The 22377-nt window shown below is 40.8% G+C and overlaps 1 protein-coding gene across 1 annotated transcript; it reads right to left on the bottom strand.

The window, feature by feature from the left end:
- Nucleotides 1-906: 906 nt before the first annotated feature.
- Nucleotides 907-7607, bottom strand: slitrk5b (SLIT and NTRK-like family, member 5b). The gene is made up of 2 exons (XM_070976382.1): nt 7363-7607; nt 907-6918 (listed from the first exon to the last, which is right to left on the bottom strand). The coding sequence occupies exon 2, from the start codon at nt 6860-6862 to the stop codon at nt 4259-4261; it is 2604 nt and encodes an 867-aa protein (XP_070832483.1). The 5' UTR covers nt 6863-6918; nt 7363-7607; the 3' UTR covers nt 907-4258.
- Between the last annotated feature and the right edge of the window lie 14770 nt (nt 7608-22377).

The following is a 22377-nucleotide window of genomic DNA, read 5'->3' as shown; positions in this document are numbered from 1 at the left end:
AGTCAAAGATGATCCACAGTGGTTAGTTCTTATTAAAATTGACACTTTTCAGACACAGATCCTGCGTTCGTCAGTCACGCCTAAATACAGTGTGGGGGGATGTGTTCCATGCAAGTTGATTCGTATAGCATGTGTGCCATTTACAAACATACAGTAACCACATAAGTGTCAGAATCCGAGTTACAGATTAGTTCACTCCCTGTGTCAGCGAAGTACCTTTCTAGAACTGTTTTTCTGTGTCAGGTAATTGGATGTTTCCATGGATACTGGACTTCCAGAAAGCTACGTCTGCTAAGAATATAGTTTCTCTGCAAGTGTCTGCGAGCATCTGCATGCAGATGTGCTCACATTGCACAGTTACAGTAAGGTCAGGTATCCTTATTCCAGCTTTATGCACGTCACATTTGACACGACAGACGCATCCTTTGTGGTCATGAGAGGCACAAGACCAAACATTTAGCATTCAAACATGTACGCGAAACTCACATTTGGTATAAGTACATTTTGTCATTCTGCCCAAGGCCTGTTCTGCTGTTTGCGCAGCGTTTTAAACGCTTTGGGTGTCCGATAATCATTTCATTTATACATGAGCGTTTTGATCGTCTAAGTTCTTTGTCAAGCTGTCTTTGGGTGATACTGTGTAAAACCAAGGCATCACATTGTACTAACCAGGTCATCTCAATGTTATGCAACACAGCCCTTTCTGTTATTTTCCATTTGCCAAATTGAAACCACAACAATGGCTTCATCTGAACATTTGAATTAGATATTCTAATTTTGATAATGTTCTGAAAAATGCCAATGGGTTTTTGCGCAGCATTTTAAAGTCTGTCCTCTCTGTGAACTATGACATTTACTGCACACGCCATGCTTTAGAGGGTGAAGGGAACACAGAAACGAGGGTATATCAAATGAATGCATATCTTTTATTCATCAGCTAACAACTAAAGAAACAGCACATTAGATATATTTACCCCACATATTCCTAGTTGCACTGTGTTTTTGCAATAAGAGACCACATTTTTGCTTTTCAGAGCCAATGTGATGTTGCATGGAATTGCTGATGAAGTGTTCTATTTACAAATCAGAGGTTCACATATATAGAAAATCACTGTTTCATATGAAAAGCAAACAAAAGCAAACATAAGAAATGGAATAAGAATAAGACACTGACTGGACCTTTTCATCTTTGCAAATTAAATATTTGCACATGTACACAGGTTTAGTTTCAGTTTAACATATTTTTTGGATTATCAGTATTTGCAGTCTCACATTTGACAAAAATCTGCATTTGGTCATTGATTACAAAAGGCTGGGAGAGAAGAAAACATGTTACAAAATGTTTTGTTATGTACAGTAAAATGCTGTTTTCCATTGTACAGATGCATTTGCAAGATTCTTACAAATTGAAAGAAATGTCATGACAAATAACATGTTAAAAGTGCAGGAATTTCCTGAAAATACACTGGCAAACTAAACTGTTTACCCTTTTGTGAAGTGGTATTTTCTCATCTGTTGCATTAGTTTTGCTGTACAAAAGTGACCACACATTTAACAAATAATTATCCATTTGAGAACTGAGCCACTGTTCACAATAATAATAAAAAAAAAACATCTTGTGTGTATCTGCCTGTGCATGTCTGCAGGTTTACAGTGTTTTTACCACTAACTTCACAGCAATATATTGATTTAAAAAAAATCCCACATGTAACAAAGTACAGACCTGTGCAGATTTACATCATGCTTTGCTGTGTAATTTCATTTGTTTCATTTTGTTCTGATGACTTTCCAAACAGCATATACAAGTCAACTGACAAAATAATCACAACATGACTCTGAACATGTGAAAGGCAACAAACCAAGACTGTATACTTGATAAACAGCATGACTAATGCTGCAGTGTAATACGTGGTGACGTGCAGACAGGGTCCAGATACACTATGTTCTCTAATTAGCTGAGTTAAGATGACAGGTTCAGTGCATAATACTGCATATGATGTGAATTTACTGTGTGTATTAAACTCATGGAAAGTCAGATTTCTGGGCTTACACTATTGACCCAGAAATTGGTTAGACTGCATTAAGACTGGATGATGTGCTTAGTTTGCTTTAGAGCGTAGGACCTTTTTATGCATAAAGACGACCATTCAGCTACTGGCTTTATTTGTTGTGCTTTTCAATCTAATAGCTAAAGCTCTTGCAGACCGATACACATTTGTTACACTGCCCATCAATCCCTCCTTAAAAAGAGCAACAGAGCCTGCTAATTGCAGTCAAACTGCCAGATTTCATACCCACACAGATAAAACCAAAACAAAAGCAAACCAAACAATGAGACAGTGTTTCTCATTGCGATGCCATGCACACAGATCCACTCAGTATTCCCTTAAAAACACATGTAATTAAAAATACATGAAATTTTAGAAAAAAAATGATTTATCCAAAATGTAGTCCAAAAGTGCCTCTGAATATTCATGTGTGTTAAATTTGAAATAAGCTTTTATGGGATGTGATAATATTATTAAGTATCACGTTTATGAATGTTGCTTGGTGACCGAGGGGATGAGCTGCATTTTGTACAGATTGTCTAAGTATACTCTATATCTATGCATAGTGCAAGATTTTTTTTTTTTTTTTTAACATGAGTTACCTTAATGTATGCTGTTATCAAACCTACCTCTATGGCTATATGCACATGTTACCATATTGTGCATTTCAGAAAGTGACATCATCGTTGACCTGTGGAAGTCAATAGTGCATTTTTTTTGTAAAAGAAAAAAAGGAAAGAAATATTTGTTTGTATAAAAATAGTCATAAAATATGTTTTATATGGGCCTGAGGCCAACAGATTTGAAAGGTTTTCATCTGAATTTCAAACAGAAGTATATGGAGAAACATTAGACCGTTACTGTATTGCAAATCTACTCATCTGTATTGCAACTGAAGACATTTTTTATAGGTATGAATGAAAGGCTGTAAGGGTACAATAAAACACAGGATTGTGCTTTTCTGTGACCCTCTGAGCATCAAACTTTGCATATATTACGAGCTGATTTTTTGTGAAGTGCTTTGGTTCTGGTTCAAATAAATAAAGACACTCAATACACATTGTCAATTTTCAACAAGTGTGCTTTCAAGCTGTCTGTTTTTTGTAAAATAGCAGAAAGTGCATTTTTCATATATATATCTTCGTGACATGAGATAGACCTGCTTGTAAAGCTCATTTACTTTCAGTTGCAATACATCTGAATGCGGCTGTGATTATCATTTTTTAGTTACAACATTTCTGAGTGTAGTTACAATACATTAATATTTAACCCAATACAAGTGCAACATGTGTCCATAATCCACAAGTGCTGTTGGTTTGGAGATGAGGAGGCTCTGAGGGAACACCACTGATTTTCAGACTACCCTACAGTATATGCACTGGGTCCGTTCAGTATATTTATAGGATGCATTAATTATTCTCTTCCAAATCTGCAAACAAGAGAGCAGAGATTTACTGGCCTCATAATCTGTGCTTTGAGATATTACATTGGAATTTGTTTTAGGATCTCATGCATTTCATATTATCATCCCACAGCTGTGCATACTGGAGGAGAAGCAACCTCGCTAAATGTGTCCGACTCAACTTTTTTTTCACTGGAGCACAATTTCCCAACAGATGTGTAATCTGTGTGACTTTTGTCAACACCTACACGCAGGTCAAATTCATGGTTACAGATAAGTTAACTGGCAGAATAAATCTGATTTGGTCTCATGCATGAGTTTCGTTCTGAATAAATTTGAAAAGACAGGACTGGGAGCCATACACATATATAGCTGTAACAAAAACCTGGTTTATTTTGGGATAAGAACATATCATCTGCATGGTTCATTAGCACTCATGAAATGCAGCTAATCTGTGAGTAAAAGCTCAGTCTCACATCATTGTCAATGAGACACCTCCAGGATGTATTTTATGATGGGATGAGTCATAAGAGCCCTGAATCTCTGATTGCTTGTTCATATTTACAAATTCAAAAGAAACTGTTAAACACCACATGGATGAAGGGTTAAGTGATACTTTAAAATGAGTAGCGTTCCCCTTAATTATCCAGTCCTGTAAAGCACGATTCCCATAAATGCATACTGTAGCTCACAATTCATTGTACTAATAAAGGTGGTAACATTGTTAAGCCTGTTTTTTAAACACAGTCCCATTCCTGATTAAACCGGATACACCGGATGAATGCATCCATCCAGGGGCCAAGTCTCTTTAAAACTGAGTAAATGTTGTTCGTTTTTCAAGAACCTCAAGGTAATCGGGATCAATATGAAGCTTTGCTTTCAGTTCCCAGTACTCGCTCCTGTTGGGCTCCACATAAACAGTACTTGGTGCTGTACAATAGAGGATTGTCTGTTGTATTCTCTCTGGGTGCACGTATTGATGCCTTGCATCATAGTCTGAGGTATACTGACTCGACGAATGCGCTGTATGCTTGCATGGTAACGTATTGCTGTAGCGTGCCTGCTTGTCAGGCTCCAGCACATCTCTGTAGTAGCACAGATCATCCTGGTGAGGGGTGGAGGGTTTGTTAAGAGGCTCTGGAGTAGTGGCACTGTATTCCGAGCTTATTACATTACTGGCTGCCTCTTCATCCGAGTTACCCAGAAAAGCGCCACTCAACTCATCAAAGTCTCTAAATCCGTCCACTGATTTGCCGTCCGTTGGGGTGTGGGCAGTCGTTCTGCATGTGGATTCTGTGGGAGGAGGGATGTATTCATATACATGCCCAGCAGATGTTCTGACTTTGGGAATGGATCCCTTTTTGTAAAGGCCATATTCCATGTTGAGAGAGCTAATGCAAGCGTTCATGGAGATATTCTGCTTGTTCTGACTTTTTTGACGTCTCTTTTTCATTGCCACGAACAATCCTGCAGCCACAAACACAGACACAATGAACATGAGGAGAAGGGCAAGAATCATGACAGATAAAGGAATGGTGCCGTATTGTGTGTCAGAGTCCAGGGATGTTTCTATGGTGATAGTGCTGCCAGGAAAAGATTCTTCAGAGGGTGGGATCATGGAGGCAAGTATATCAGAGTTATTAGGGCAGAAATTAGCTGTCTTAATGTATCTCATATCCTCCCCAGCTAGCCTCTTAGGCGAACCACAGATGACATTGTTTACAACTGTGCCTGTGCTAAGCTGCTCCAACCACATCTTGAGCTCCAGTATGCTACAAGAGCAATCCCAGGGATTCTCGAACAAATCCACTTGCACCAGGGCCGTGAGCTGGTCGAGCACACCGCTGACGGGCAGATATCGCAGATGGTTATTGCGAAGATTCAGTCTGGCTAACGTCAGGCCATTAAATGTTCCAGCTGGTAAAGTTTTCAAGAGGTTGTTGTTCAGGAAAAGAAGCTGAAGTTTGGGTACATGCTGAAAGGTGTCAGAGGCAACCTCTTTGATGACATTGTACTCTAAATATAAGAACTGCAGGGTCTCCAATCCATAGAACATATCAGCTGTAAGATGGTCAATCAAATTCCCATTAAGGTACAGTCTTCTTAGATGCGTCAAATCGCCAAAAGCCCTGTCGTGTATACGAGCTATTCGATTGTTGCCGAGATGAAGCAAATCTAATCCGGTTGCCTCAATGAAATCTGATCGACGCACCACAGGGATGTAATTCCCTGTTAGATACATCTTTTTGGGATTGTAAGGTTTGGGATCTAAGTCAGAGATATGCTCAATCTTTCGCTCCTGGCAGTTCACATTCAGTCCAAGGTCTGAAATTTGAAGATTGCAGGTGCAGGCAGTTGGGCAGTCTAAAGGCACGGGGGATTTGGTTTGATATGAAATAATCTGGCCATAATTTTGTGGTTTGTTAGATGGGATGCGAGAAGTGGGTCTTGATTTTAATTTGCCTGACTGGCGAGGTCCCTTTGTGGGTCTTGATGAGGACCGTGCAATCCCGGATGAGGTGAAGGAGGCTGTGACTAGAGCTGGCGTGGTCCTATAGTATGCATCGGTGCTCAAATGTGGCAGGGGTGGCATCTCATATTCCGCGATGGCTCTCCTCGGGCACAACTCTTGTTTTGAAACCTCATCAAGATCTCTCCCATGAAGCCGAAAAGGGAACTCGCAAACAACATCGCCAACTAAAGCTGTGTACGATATGCTCTCCAGCCAGGTTTTAAGAGCGATCAGCTCACAGGAACAGTTCCACGGGTTCTCCTCCAGCTGTAGCTCAACAACGCTGTTCATGTGCTCCAGCAGACCTGAGTAGGGGAGCACTTTCAGCTGATTCCCCCTTAAGTCCAAATGAGTCAATGGTACATACTGGAAAATGTTCACAGGCAAAGCAGATATCAAGTTGTCATTTAGAATCAGGACCTCCAGATGTCGAAGTCTGCTGAAGGCATTTGGCGCCACATGAGTGATATAATTATAATCGATTTGAAGATACTCCAGACTTTCAAGGCCAAAGAAAAACTCTTCCTTCAAGGCATCAATTTTGTTGTTGTTGAGATGTAACCGCTTTAATCCCTGAAGTCCATTGAAAGCTCCTGCTTCCACCTCAGATATGTCATTGTTTCCCAGATGTAATATTGTAAGTCCTTTGTACTCAATAAAGTCATTGGCAGATAGCTTTCTCAAAAGATTCCCTGTAAGCAGCAGATGATACTGGGAGAAGTACACTGGCTTTACGTCTGAGAGACTTACTATTCCTCTGTTTTCACAGCTCACTGTAAGTATCCCCTCTCTCTCCTCGCAGGCACACAGTCTTTGACATATTTCTCCATAACTGCCAAACATCTCAACAGTGCACACTGACGTTGCACTTAGCAAAACATACCAAATCCAAAGATGCATTTTCCAGCAAATGACGGCACGAGCTCACAGTCCTGCTAAGATATCCTCAATGTCATCTAGAAATAAAAGACATACAAGGTGATGTGAAACAGACTTGCAGACTGCAATGGAAGCAACTTCCACACAACAAGCTGTAGCCTGCATGAGTCAAAGCTTCATTTGCTGTTACCCAGAGGTAACTTCTGGCTGTGTGGCTGCTGATTTAAAATGGCTCAAACAAAGCAGGGGAGAAAGCAACTCCTTCAAGCAATGTAAATAACAAAAAGCAAGGTCAAAGCAAGACATTAAGCACAAAACAATGGTCTAAATCCGGCGTGAGGAGAATAAGACATGTCGCATTCGCTTGTAAAGACATGAAAAATGCAATTAAGTACTGCTTTGGGATTTAAAGATATGTAAATTACGGAGGGTTAACTGAAATTTCTGCATCACAGTGCACGCCTTGTCAGACAGAAGACAGCCTGCATAATCTCTGTTTGACTCCTGGTAGAAATACATACCTCACGCACATTGATGAAGATGTAGGCTCGTTAGGTATTTCAGCACGTCTTTTATTTTTAATCCGTCAAAAAAATGATTTAGGGTACGGGATCTAGTTATTCAACGCCGGCGCGTTCGTCGTCTCTAATGCACCGGAGAGGATGAAAGAAACGCTGATCAACCATAACTGCCAAATGCTTCTCTTTTTCCACGCTGTGCCCGAGGAGACACAGCTATGCCTGCTAACAAAGTTGCTTATTCTCTCTCTCTCTCTCTCTCTCTCTCTCTCTCTCTCTCTCTCTCTCTCTCTCTCTCTCTCTCTCTCTCCGTGGACGTTCACGCACACGCACAGACGCACGCACACTCGGTGGTCGGGAGCATGTCAAGTCATTTCATGCACAAAGAATCAGCTCACTGGAGCATCGTACCGAGATACATTCCCCCAAAAGATGTTGACCTACCTACAGAAAAGATGTCCCAAAAATATATATCAATAATTCACCGGGCTGCGCGCGCTCCTGCGCTCGAGCGGCTTGTTAAACCGCTTATCGTGTTATTCATCCCGAGAAAAAAAAAAAAAGAAAAACGAAAAACAAACCCTCACCGGAATGCCAAGTTACATCAGCTTTCTCTGTCCATCCTGTAATGTTAGGTACCGGTAGCTCGGGAGCGAGACGTAAAACACTGGTGACAGTCTTCATTTTAAGCTGACAGCAATTGATTGCATCTCTCCAGCATCACACTGACAGTGCAGTTTATTTACATCCCAGCTGCTATTTCTGGACAGGGCAAGTCACAGTGCATAAGGTGCCCTGCAAATGCTCGGCTGATCAGCCCCTTAACTTTCTGTCCGTATCAAAGCTGCCTGTCAGAGGTCAGAGGTTGTTTGAGTTTGAGTGGTTTATGGTTCAGTTGGAATATTTTGCCGAAATCCGTGTAACAGCAGACCCTTGAACGAACTGTCACACTGATCCCATTTCAACTCCTCAAAAGCAGCACTAAAGTGCTTATATGGCCTGTGCAGAACAGCCTTAATAATCATGTCATCCGCTGCATAATGCATGAACACACCAGGGCTTTGCCTTGGTAGGATGTGTATTGATCACTCTGTGCCAGCAGACAGCTTAATGGTGCAATATTTGCCTGGTGGTTTATCAAAATTAAATAGTAAACTATGAGTCACGCACAGTATGACTCATCAGCCTTATTGAGTGTGTTTTCACCTGAACTTAATGAAAAAGAATCAGTCCTGGCATGAGTCCTCACAGAGGTTTAATTAGTGGGAATTATTCAATCCTCTCTCCTTAATTTATCAGATGTAGCATCTGAACTGGTGGCACATGTTGCATACGAATGCGTGGTGTTGGTTTAGTGACAGGGCAAAAGGTAAAGAAAAAGACCTGTCATGCCTTTCTCAACCTGACGCAATGGCACTCATGTGGAAACATGTCAAGTATCATTGTATATCTCTGTGTCCTCGTAGAGCCATATCCATCATCCTCTCCACTTGGCTCTTGCTCACATGGGAGGAGAGCAGGCACATCAGGGACACTGCCTGTGGCTCATATTAAAGAGTATGAAGGCTGTATTCAGCCTGCATGCAATTCATTTGTGCTTCTGTTTCCTCTGCCTTCAGAGATTTGCGCTGCATATTGGGCTAGACCCTCAGCATTAGCTAAACCCCATCATTACGCCACTATTTTTTTGCATAAATTAGCATTTATGTTTGTTGCAACGTGATAAGCAAATTATGCAGCTGGCTTATATCTTATTTCCCTAAAACAGCTGCCATTGCAAACATCTGAATGAGGGGTTTGTATTTTTTCCGGAATATTAATGAAATAGTCTTTCGAATTTGGTTGTGTGAATTTTGTGTGTTTGCATTTTGGTGATGTTCTTACATCTGTTTGCACTACTCTGCTGTATGAAGATCCATGTCTACCCATCGTCACAGTGTGCAGAGGGAACATGAGGCACATACAGGCGATGCATGATATGAGCCTCATTTAATATCTCTCCAAGTCTTCCATGACACTGAACATAACATAATCTTCTCCAACTGGGAGCAGGAGAAGGCACTCTCTCCACACACACGCTCACGCACACACATGCATATGAGAGGAATCAGCATAACAAATGACTGGAAGAAAATGATGATGACTAACAATTATGTGCTCCAAGGTCAGAAATACACAAATGGAGTTGGAGCTGTGCCACAGAGGATGATGGGTAGTGCCTCTGATATATGTTCCTTACAGATGGTGTGTCAACTGTGTCCAGCTGGAGCATACAAGAACACTCGGCATCTGAACACTGTTCTGCTATTGTCTGGCAGGAACATTACTGTCAGGGCTCTCACAAGCCTTTGTTGCATCAGAGGGGATGTTACATAGAAAACAACTAGACAACACAGAGTTTATGTCAACATATTATGCAAGGATTCCTTTGCTGGGGAGGGGGTTATAGTATTATCTGAGTTCCTAAAAGCTTTTGGTCCTATGAATATGTGCACAAGTGGGCTACATATATATTGGTGCAATTTGGTAAAGAAAAATAAAATACTCATTTAGTCACCATATCCTTATTTGGAACAGAAACAACCTGTGAGGAGATGGTCAGATGAGGCTTTGAGAGGCTGCTTCAAAGGAAGTGACTGAGGAGAGTGGACTGCAGGGGGAGGACGCCGCAGACAGCCTGACACACTTCATCATGCATAATCTTTTGAAAATGTGTCCAGCAGGGAGGTGCAGTGTTTTTCAAGTCCTGGGTCCCAGAACTGAAGGCTCTGCTGAATGACAAAAAGAGGTATTTTATGTCAGGGACAAAGAGGACCTGCGGTGGGTAGAGAAGAAGCAGAAGAGGAAGATCAGGGAGGGCACTGAGGACAGACTGCAGCGGAGGAATGTGAGCGAGTTTGTAGGGGCATGAAAAACATCTCTGGATACAAGAAATGTAACAGCAGGCAGTCAGAGAACATGCCTATCCCCGGCCTCCCTCCAGGAAATGGGGGAGAAGAAGATGATGGCCACATTATCGGCCATCATGGACAACACCTCTCACCCCCCACATGGATCCCTAAGTGCCCTGGGCAGCTCTCTCTATAGCGTGCAGCTCCATAAATAAAAGCATACTCCAACATGTTTTTCATCTCTGCTGCCTTGGCCCTCCACAATCTCCACAGCAGGCCACAATAATCCCCAGACAATAAGATATAATTTTACATAATAATGGTTCTTGAACTATTGATACGAGTGTCCACCATTATTATCATCTCGCACTGCTCAAACATGTATGCTGCTGTTGACTTTGCGGATGCTTGGTTCTCGTTCAAATGTAAATTTAAATTGCAATCATTATATTGTGTTTATCTAAAGCAGTCTGTTATCTATGAACACGTTTCCACATTTACTTCAGTACAGTCTCATCAGTATTTTTTCATATGTATGTAACACTGTGTGATTGGATGTATTTCTGTTGTGCATAATAACGTGTACATCATGCTAAACCTCACGCATCTTGTTTTCTCTTACCAACATGGCTGCTCTTTTCATCTCAGTTGTTTGGAAGCGCATGAGGCATCTTCATGCCTTAAGCGACCTCTGCGCCTCAATTCACCCATCACAGGTCCATGAAACTGCCCACTGTAGCCTGACCTCGGACATGTATCCAAAAACCACCAACCTGGCAGCCTGGACTCTGTGAAGAACTGATATTGAACTGGACTTCTTTCTTTTGACCTTCAGAGGACTTCCTGTTGTCTTTTTTTTTTTTTTTTTTATACTGGCATTTTCCCAACTGCAGTTTCTATTACCCCCTCAGTCACCTGAGGGGGATGGTCTCTCTTTGAATTAGGGCTCCTGTGGTCTTTTATATATCTTTTTCAGAGTCCCAGGATGTTTTTGTCAGGATGTTTCCTCGAGCTGGGTCAGGAACTGTTGCCGTCCTGAGCCCATAAACCCCGCTGAGCTGTTGATGTAGTGTTAGTGGATACAAATAAACTTGATGACAGTGGAAAAATACAGCTAGATTAAGTTTCTTTTTTGCTTTATTTCTTATATTAGAGCACAATTTCCGTATTGGTTTAGCTCATTCTTACGCTTTTATATATGTTTTTGGTATATAGGATTTTTCTGACCTTTAATATTTCTCTTTTTTTGCGAGGCCGCCCTGCTGCTGAGTTACTATAACTTTCCCTTATGAGATCTATAAAGTTTGTCTTATTTTATAGGGGGCCATATTTTCACAAACTCATCATAACATTTTATATCAAGAGCCCATCGATAGATACTCATCTAAGTGTGGATGTCCATTCATGCCTTAGAAGAAGTTATGTGTTTTATACTGTCTGTTTATGATGTGAGTGGCACTGCTGTCTTTGAAAGCCATTCATTCTTTCCAGTTAGTGAAATTAAAGAGAAAATAACCCCACAGCTCTCCACCACTCATAAATGAAACAGAATCAGAGCCTTTGTTTTTATGCTAGCTGCTATGGCACCACCTGTTGGTCATATTAAGAAATACAAAAGGATGGGGAATAAAGACAAAGTGAGGATTGTACCTGAGAGTAAGGAGGCGAGTATTCAGATGTGTAGTAAGAGTAGAGTAAAACTGATGGACCCACTTCTTATCATGACCCTTCTGTCCTCAGATGCAACATCACAAATACATTTTTCTTCAAGTCACGTCTTCAAATGGCAGCTTGCAATAAAAAGTCAGTCTTTGCTGGTGCTGCATACCTGCATAAGTGATTGGGGAGAAAAAAATCATCACTTTTCATCACAGATCAGATCAAACTGCGCCTTATGTGTTTTGAAGATTAGAATTCAGAAAAGAAAAACTGGATTTCTTTTCACTAGCTGAACACTGCGGTGTGACATAAAGAATACAAAATAACTGCTTGAAGAGATGAGTATACATCTGAAGTGCTTGGGTCAACAAGAAAGACAATCATTACCAACAGCCACGGTCAAAGAAGGAGAGCTGCTGGTATCCTTGAGACTGACCGCTTCATTTCTATGACATACGCTAAGAGGTTAAACTGTGGTAAATGGAAGTAACCGCAAGCAATTTCAGTCCGGTCCATCCATTTGCTTCAGTCTGATCTCTGACAAGAACAAAGAGAAGAGAGTGATTCACTCCAACAGCTGCAAGTTTGGAATGACTCAGTCAAATTTCAGTAAATATATATTTTATTGTGACAAAAAACAAATGTTTTAGAGGCAGTTAGTGTGCTCCGCTACATTCATTTAATACCTGTAGTTGCAGGTTGCTTGGTCACGCTTACATTATAAATGATAAATTGGTTGATTAAGATACCCAGCAGCAGTAGTATATAAAGTAATTTAGACTAGCCACACCTTTAGCAGCTGCAACATAACACATTAACGCACCACTAATTTTAATTCGGTAATATGAATTCTCCCTGCAATCGACTGGTGACCGGTTCAGGGTGTACCCCGCCTCTCGCCTGTTGACATCTGGGATAGGCTCCAGCCCCCCCCACAACCCCAAAAGGGATAGTCGGTATAGAAGATGAATGAATGAATGAATAATATGAATTCTTACACAATGAGTACTTTTACTTTTGGACTTTATGCATATTTTGTTGCCAGCCATGCCATTGACTTTTGTACTTTTACTTTTTGTACTTTTACTTAAGTAATATTTTGAATGCAGGACTTTTACTTGTAACAGTGTATATTTAGACTGTGGTGTTGCTACTTTTACTTAAGTACAGGATCAGAGTACTTCGTCCATCACTGATCAAATGTTTGTTGTCGTCATCATTTCCTTCTATCTTTTACTTTTTTCCTCTTTTTCTTATTCTTACATTTTCCTCTTATTCTTGTTCCTCTATGTTTCTCTACTCCCACTGTTACGCTCTCTGTTATTAAAATTATAGGATTGGGCAATTATCTTTCAGTTTACCTGAACCAACCCAAACAATCTCGGAAATTGCATGTAATTTTACCTCAAACCTCAAGGTGTCACTGCTGACTTATGAAAGAATCTTGTTAGTTTACCGTCAGTGTTCCTTCCTTTGTTATTCCTTTCTGTGGTTAGGGTAAGGAACATCGAATGATTCACAGCTGGAATAAACATGGCACCAATTTGTCCTGAATACATCAAACCAAAACTCACAGATTCACTGATTCAGTGTCGATTCAGGACAGACTGCTCTGATGTTTAATGCAATTCTTGATGCTCCGATTTGCCTTATTGCTGAAAAGCAGCATGCTGTAGATTCTGTTTCTGAGAGTGTTTGCCCCTCTCATATAGTTGCAGCACATTTCAGGGAAATCGTCACTCCTTGCTGATAAATTTGGTGCTGTTTGTTTCATTTTGTCACACATATTTCAAGTTAAACATAGCAGCGTTTTCATTTGGTTGCATGACATCAAATAAATAAATTAGCATTTAAGTAACATATCCATGAACACAATGCATAACATAATGTCTCCACACTTGAATGTCACATAACATCCGCAAGACTTAAAGCCACCACTTGAAAATGTGAGTCTGGTTGTGAAAATCAAAAGGCTGTCTGAAAGCACAGCTATTTACTGTCTTCACAGCTCCTGCTTGGGGCTGATGGGAGCAAGATAAAGTCTTGACATGATCACTAAGGTCAATTGCTGTGTGGTGTCTGTATGTAGCCAGATACCAGGAGGGCTTCCTACCCTCTTAATTAAATACTATTCACCTTATCTCAGTTTCTCATGCTGACACAACTCTCCTGCAAAGTAAAGACATCTTTTCTTTGGCTTGCAGATCAAATGCTAATGAATAAACAAACAAGCAAAAATCACCATGCATGTCTAGACTGAACAACTGTGCTGTAGCTCTCTGAGGATTGCAAAAACCACACTGCTAATCTGATGCAGAAAGATCTCTGCGGGCTTTATCTCTGACTCCGATGACTCAAGAGCTGAGGTAATTACCTTGGTCAGAGAGGTCGTTGTGGAACATAATGGAAAAGGAGTAACTGTGCGGGGAGTTGAACTTAGTTACATTTAACCAAGCCAGAGAGAGGACACAAGATGAAATTGGAAGAGAAGAAGGAATATGTCAGCTGTGCCATGGTGTTAAATCAGTAAAGGAGTGAACAGAGACACAGCCGCATTGCATTGTTGTTCAATTACTGTGACCTACATGCGTGACAATCAAAATTTGACGGTTTTGTCATTTTTTCTTCCGCATAATTGTTTTAAAATTAAATTCTGGCTAACGCGGAGCTACTTTGTCGGGTGCTGATACTTTGCTTTACTTTACTTTGCCCCACAGAAACAGGTTGTTACAGAATTCCCCACAGAGAAGAGACAAACTGTGTATTGTAATAGCGTGGCAGCAGGGTACTTGAGCTTTATTTAGCTATGTGCCTTTAATTCTCAGGGGGATTGGGTGCAACGCTGATTGTTCAAAACCACAGCATTAAAAAAATGGAGACCTCTATGATGTTGCCACGGTAACACACATTGTGCCTTTAATGACAGCCTCTGCTCACATCTTTTGGGTGATCATTTGCAGCCATGATAGTATTCAACTTACACCACAGTGATGCTGTATCTATATTAAATTAGTTATGGGGCTGCATATGTTTTACTCATTTTGTATGCGTTCTGCAATGGGAGCCATATTGCGCCATGCATTTGTTTACACATGATAATTACCTCACAGTGTGGACATTTGCATGCATGCTGTGACATGTTGTGTGACAATGTGTATGCTGTATGCTTAAGAGTTTGTGCATGTTTGCATGCATGTCACAACATGTGTTGCTGTTGCTCCGTGTTATGTCCCTGTTCCGCACCAGCGATGATCATTCAGCTGACCATCACCTCTTTCCCTGCTCCCATGTGGATTTAGCTATGAAGCAGGGAAGAGCACCGCCTGAGACGACATAAACAGCTTGAGTATTTCTATCACGTTTATCAGACCATCCACCTTCCAAACAGTTATGGAGTTGCTTTCATTTTCAGCTCATATTTGTCTAGCCTCAGGCAGTAACCCAGAGTAATACCTAGTGGCAGGCAGGACTCAGATAGTTGTACATCAGTGACGTATTAATGTCTCTACTCAATTAAGGTGAGAGTGCATGTTTGTGAAATGTTATTCCACCTAATAGCTCAGGTTTCTCGCTGCCATTCATAATCAATATTTCATCTGGATATGAAACAGCCGGTATATTCATTTTGCCTGAATTCTCTGTATAAGATGACAGTCTGTGCTGCATACTTAATTGCAAATTCAAAGGATGAGGGGATAATAACTTGAGTCTGCATGATGCTTGCGCATGTGTGAATGTGTGAGAATCTGCAGCCGGCAATACAACTCAACATCTTCCTAAAATAGAGACAAATTTTCATTTTAGCACATTATCACCCTATTAAGTCATTTAGAAATTGGTACCAAGCACTCTCTTGAAAGCTCAATCTGTTCATCTCAGCACTGAGCTCTATAGATTTTCGACTTTATGGTTACCTTGAGGCATCTGTGTGTGTTTGTGTGGTCTCTTAAAAAACTAGTAAACAATGGTGCCATAATGAGGATTCAATAGGAAAACAGTGCTATGAGTGCCGAGATAATCTTTGGAAGTTGAATTTTGGCCTCAGTACACCTTTGCTCAAAGAAAAGGTTTGTGTATCGTTTAAGCTCCTGGAAACGACACGCTTGACGCTTTTCTTCCTTAAAACAATGTTCTTTTGGGATTTATTTTGACCTGTTACAATTTCAAAGAGAGAATATTCCAGCTGGGGGCTACCTCGTAGGACCCCAAATACTTAAAAGGACCATGTACTCACATGTTTGGGGATTGTTTGGGGGCCCTGGATTTTACGAAGACTTCAAAGAATAATGGGATAATTATTGCACTTACCACCAGAGGGAAAGAGAAAGGGAGACACACACTGAGACAGACAGACAGAGAGAGAGGGAGGGAGGGAGGGAGGGAGGGAGGGAGAAAGGAAGTAATGAGTGTTCAAAATAGGCAATAAATCTAATAGCGTGTGAATTGAATGGAAATATGCTTTCACAGGAACATCAAATCTGTGATTATTATTATCAACTTTGATGCTGTGATCTTGTCTTTTTTTTCTTTTCGTGAGAGTTTCATACTGTTTGAGTTTGAAATTGCTGTTAATGTTTTTTCCCCCCACCATAGAGAGCTCAACCCAGGTAACGCAAGAAACAGCCGGCGCAAGCGTGGCTGATAGCAGCATGCTCACACTGATTAAATTGCAATCGATTTCTAGAAAATGTCAGGAAACGCTGGGGTCTAGTGCCATTTAATGTGCGTCAGATGAGACCTGAAGGTAAGGGTCTGTGTTATCACTCATATGTCACAGAATGTGGAGGATGACAGGGTGGTGCCAAGAGTTTAATTGGCGTTAACATTTGTGGTGTAGAGCGCAGGGTGAGTCTCCCAGGCAATGCCCAGTCAATGCGAGTCAAGAGAAACACTCAACAGGCTTTGAAGGGAAGCAGTTGTATTTACTTACTGAGATGGATTTTGGGGGGAATTTTTATAAAGCCTTACAACAGTCTGGAGAGTGATGGAAGGCATGAAGTTCAAACGACATAAAAACAGAAAACAATAACTTGAGTACACACAAATCAGGATCAGCCAACACGTGGGCTCTCCTGAGAAAAGAAATCCTTGAATGATAAAAAACTGATTTTGTTGACTAATAAAACAGAACCTATGATCAATATGCCTGTAAATTGCTTTTGTTGGATAAGGCGCCACTAGAGATGAACAAATATCATCATGCAAAATAGCCTCTCTGGATCTATTGGTTATCAAGAACCTATTCATACATGAGGCTATTATTGCAGCTGCAGAGATAAGCTCACAGGTTGCTATTAGATAAATTGAGTACAAAAACAAATGCAAAGACAAATGAAGAGCAACAAGACAAAGCAATTGACTTAAAACATCTTTGCTGACAAAAACCATAAATACTAATTAGCCCACTAATTGACTAGGAGGGGAGGGCCCAACCCTGGTCAACCTGCTCAGTTTAAGGTTTCAAAGACATGAGAAGATTATTCTTTTGGATTACCTAAATGGCTTTGCAGGGAAAAAGCCATTAATCAGAGGCACCCTCTGGTCAGGAAGTAGCTCCATAGAAAATATCTACAACCTTCTCATTTCAGCACAGAGATTTCTGGCAAAGCTATAAAGCACAGTGTCATGAATGACTGGCCCCACTCCAGACCCATTAATGATGTGATGATTGAACTCTCATTCACAGAACAACCCAAGACACTCAAAATGTCACATCAGGTTTGTCAGCAAAGGTTGTGCTGACAGACCAAGGTCATATGCTGGAGATGTCGCTTGTTGACTTTCTGAGAAACAATGCTGCACACAATGAAGCGTCATTTTATTGCACCTGATAGACAACCACTGCTTACAGACATGGACCTTTAATCATTTTGTCCATGCATAATGATTTGTAAGGCACATAAAGGTGTCCAGGAAACAAAACCTGACTGATACTATATGTTGGCCCATTAACTGCTGTCAAAACAGAATAACTTTGACATACACTATACGGGCTCCAGTGAAACACACCACACCATCAATCTGGAGACAAATGAATCTATTTTCCTTGAGAATTTGTTGTCATGAATTTCATGGTCATATGAATTTCCCTGATGATAAGTTGCTCTCTCAGCCTCTGCCGGTAATGCTGTGTTTCATTCATGTAAAACACTTTCTTCTGGATGTTGTCCTCCTTTGAATTGACTGGGGGGATCTCCAAAATTCCCACAGGAAGCATGACAGATAAATAGCATGGAGTTCAGTTAGAAGTTGTCTCGAACATCAGATAATTTATTCCCCTTTTGTTTCCTTGTTGTTCCTCCTCTCCACAAGGGCTGGGAAGTGCAAACATGTGTGAAGCAATACTCAGCAATAAGGAAGAGTATCTGGCAGAAATGATGCATATCATAAATGTATTTTCTGTGTGACTTTTACTTCTTGCATGTGTTTAATCAGTATTCTTTAAGACTTGCAAAGCAGCGAGAGTGATGATGGGGGTGTAGGAGGATGAGAGGGCGAATTGGATGCGGGGGAAGGTGTTTTGTGTATTATTTTGCATTTTTTTCCTCTATAAGTTGTATAAATGTATTTGTGCCATTCTGTGTGACTGGAACGAAAGGCTAATAAAAAGCCAGTCACACAAAAGGCATTATTCACATACTATAAGCTAATTTGCAGCTGTAAACTATCATTTTTCTCAAGATTCTGTTGTGTACAGTGAGTAATAGTAGTTTCTTGACTTTAAATTCTCTATAATTCAGGAAGATGCAACCTTATTATATTAGTTTTCTTCCCCTGAAAAGGACAATTACCCTCTGTGCTGCGGTGCTGATTCCTATCAGTTTTTGGCCCAGGGAGGGGGAGGACAACCGCAACTTATAGGGATCAGTGTGCTATCAAAGCCTCATGGGAGTAGTAGTTGTTGAATGCAGAAAACATAAATGTGGTAACACTTTATATTAAGGTGCACATATTCGCAATTAGCTAGTTGCTTATTAGCATGCATATTAGTAGCGTAATGTCTGGAAAGAAGAGGTGATCAAGTCGTAGCAGCGAGTACAAGACTAAATTTAACTTAGCATATTGGACAGAAAAAAAAGCCAGTTATCATATTACAGCCTTTCAGAAATGCTATAAAAGACACTCTGTGTGAGAAAATGTATTGTGGAGTTGGGGCCAGCAGAACAAAGGCTAGCTTGGAAAAGGGGTGAGACATCTGCGCTCTGTGCAAAACTGCCTTAAGAATAAGTTCTTCAAGTGGCTGTCAGATGCTGCACTGAAGTCAGTAGTAAAACTCCCATACACTGTAAGATTCTCCACTGCTCCCTTTTATTTCCTCCAGCCTGCGAAAAACAGCACTGTCCTGGAAGGAGGGAGATATTGCCATCCCCACATGCCCTTTCTCCAGCAATATTTTAAAGATGACAGTCAATTCAGGTGTCACTTCCAACCATTGTCACTTCATTATATGCCAAATTTTCTTTTAGCTGGATTATTTCAGCTCTGTAGTGGTTTCTTCTCAAGTTGCTCTTTCTCTGACGTACATTTTCTCCTCTCTGACGTGTTTCCATCAAGGTTGAAGGGAAGGGGTCAAAAGAAAAAATTTCGAAGGAAAAAAAACCCAGCATAGTACTTCTTTAGAGTATTCAGATCCAGTCTAATCTCCTTTCTCAAGATGACGGAGGAAAAGGATCACACATATGACGGAAGAGTCTTTATAATGGATTGGAAAAAAAAGATGACGAGAGCCCACGCAATCACTCCACCCTCTGGTGCAAGAACTAAATCCCCAAAGGAAACTACTCATAAACATTCAATTTGTTCAAGGATGCTCAAAATGTGTTCACTTTCTCATTTATTGTACCTTTGGTGCATATCCAGCCGGGTGCTGTGGTAGCATGTCGACCACTCAAATAGCCTGGAAGCAGGTTTGCTGCCTCTGCCATGGCTGTCATAATTTCTGTCCAGTCCCTCCAATTTAAGTCTCAGTCTCGATAAATAATGCATTAAATTAACTTTATATTCATTTCATTTGTTTTGGGTTTAATCAGTAACATGATTTGTTTGTTTCTATCAGCAGGAAGGTTCATAGAGCCGCTGGATTGCGGGATTTAAACGTCATGCTGGATGGTTACGTTTCATATCCCTCACTAAAGGGAGAAAAAATAAGGGATCAAGGGAATGTAAATGCTCCCTCACCTCATCTAAGCCAGAATGAAACTCCACTTTGGCTGCCATTTTCATCCACACATGTGGAGTTTTCAGGAAAGGGAATAGTGAAAAGAACACATTTGCCGTCACAAATTGCATGAAATCCTGCCCGGGATTTGCTGATAAGGGTTCAGGGCTTGAAGAGACAGACACATTCTGTCAGCGCAGCTTTTGATGCCATTAATATTTTTCTAGCAGCGGTAAAATAAGTGACCTAGAGGAAGTAGTGTCTTAACAAAGTATTCAGAACAATTAGAGTTGGAGTGTGCATGCCGGTTTTTTGTTTGTTTTTTCATGGGTTAGATGCTGTGTCCTTGTTGCAGACAGGCTGCAATGAGAATTGAAATCAGAGTGGATTGGACAGGAGGTATTGCATCAGAGTCTAATGTGAAGTCTGCAGTCAGTGCCAGTTAAAGCATGCATGTTTGAAACGGGGATGCAGTTCATTTTGGTTTCACTGCCTCTGTTTTTGGCTTTGTTCAGACTTTAGGTAAACAGCAAACAGACCACACATGATCTGGCTTTGGGTGTTTTACAATGTAATTATTTCACAAAAGAGCTATTTGCGAAACGTAATGGAAGAATGTTACATTTTACTGCGACAAATTCTGGAAGGAGAGCAGGCCAGATGGACAAGAAGGAGATCTGTCAGAGTGAATCTCACTGTAGTCATGGCTCTGGGGTCAATATTGCAAACAGTGTTTCGACTCCAACACAAACAATTTTGATCCTAGTGCTCCCACTGATCCAAACATTTACTTATCCAAATTCACTTCCAGCTATTGCCTGAAAAGACAAAGCAGGCCTTTGCCCAGCAGAGTGTGGATGCTGTTGGAAGATGTGCCAAATGATTGATGACTTAGCATTTGACGTGGCTGTCTGTCAACTGGTTCTTTGATTGTTTTTATTGCTTTCATGCAGTGCCCCTACTGACACCAACTTGAGATTCAGGTCAACATTTAGACCGTCTTAACATCTAATCAGCATAGATGTAGCATCAAGCAAGCACTGAGGTTTCTGACTTTAATTATGGACTATTATTATCAGTGTGGGATGAACACAGGGGTCACTGAATCTTTGCAAATTGATCCTTACTATTCATCTTTTGTTCACAGCTTAGACTAATGTTCTCCACGAGGTATCGGTGGCATATAAGAGGGAGAAGCGTGAAGAGCAGGGCATCTTTCATTCCTGCATCTGCACTGAACAGTCTGTGTGAGCAGAAACCCTTGATGAAAGGCTTTATTGTCCATTAATAGATACTTCCAAGGGCAGGCAGGCTTTTACAGGAAACTCATGTCATCATCTTTTTAGTTTGGTTTTCAGAAGGTATAGTGACGATGAACAGGACTGAGACGAGAGATATAATACCATTGCATGCAATTAGATTCAGACCCATGCAAGAGCTGAAAATGGATGATTTCCCAGGGGGTTATACTAATCCACTCAAGTGCCATGGCACCTTGTCATGCACTTCTTTAAACAAATCATATTTATATCCTGGTGTAAGGTCACACTATTTACATGCATTTCTGCAGCTGCCAAAATTATTAGAGTTGGCATTACTTCTTAAAACATTATAGACTGTTCTGGGTGGAAATTTACCTTAACTGGGCATTCATAATGAATCATTATACATCTATAAATGCCCAGTGCTTGTGGAACAACAGGACATCCGGGTCAAGTCTATGGGTCCCTAAATTGCATTGTGTTGGATGAAAACATTCTGTAAGACTCATTAACCGACCGCTAGTGAAAATGAAAAGACCGGCATTGTTCATCAATTCTTAAAGCGTGGAGTGTGTGTCATGACTAAATAGGTTACACATAATCATGGACACCGCAACGATGTGATCCACTCTAATAACACTGATGCTTATCATGTAAACCTCTGCTGATGAAGCATGTGTAGGAGCTGTGTCAGTGGCCTCATGTGCACGATTCTCATTCCTCAGATAACCTCACTTTTGGGTCAGTGTATGGAGCTGCTATAACTGGCCTTTAATAGTTCATATAGACAAATGCTCTCATTATGAGTTTAAGAGGCTTGGCTTGCTGTGATATTTACCCGACGTGCACAGCGTTATGGTTAACCTACTTTACTCATTCACAGAGGGAGGGGTAGCTGGCAGCTGCGCTTTATACTTATATGCCAACGGACTGATCTATCTGTGAGTGAAACACCATGATAGATAGGTGGATAAGGATATTCTCTTAAATGCTTTATTTATGATGACAGTGCTTCTCATTTAAGGCAGGTATCAAAGTTGCATGAAAA

Source organism: Chaetodon trifascialis, chromosome 12, assembly GCF_039877785.1.
Source record: "Chaetodon trifascialis isolate fChaTrf1 chromosome 12, fChaTrf1.hap1, whole genome shotgun sequence".
Classification (NCBI taxonomy): Eukaryota; Metazoa; Chordata; class Actinopteri; order Chaetodontiformes; family Chaetodontidae; genus Chaetodon; species Chaetodon trifascialis.
This window is presented reverse-complemented; position numbering and strand designations above follow the sequence as displayed.

Bases quoted from the DNA above. Each gene is read 5' to 3' on its own strand.
- slitrk5b (XM_070976382.1), bottom strand. From the start codon at position 6,862: ATGCATCTTTGGATTTGGTATGTTTTGCTAAGTGCAACGTCAGTGTGC.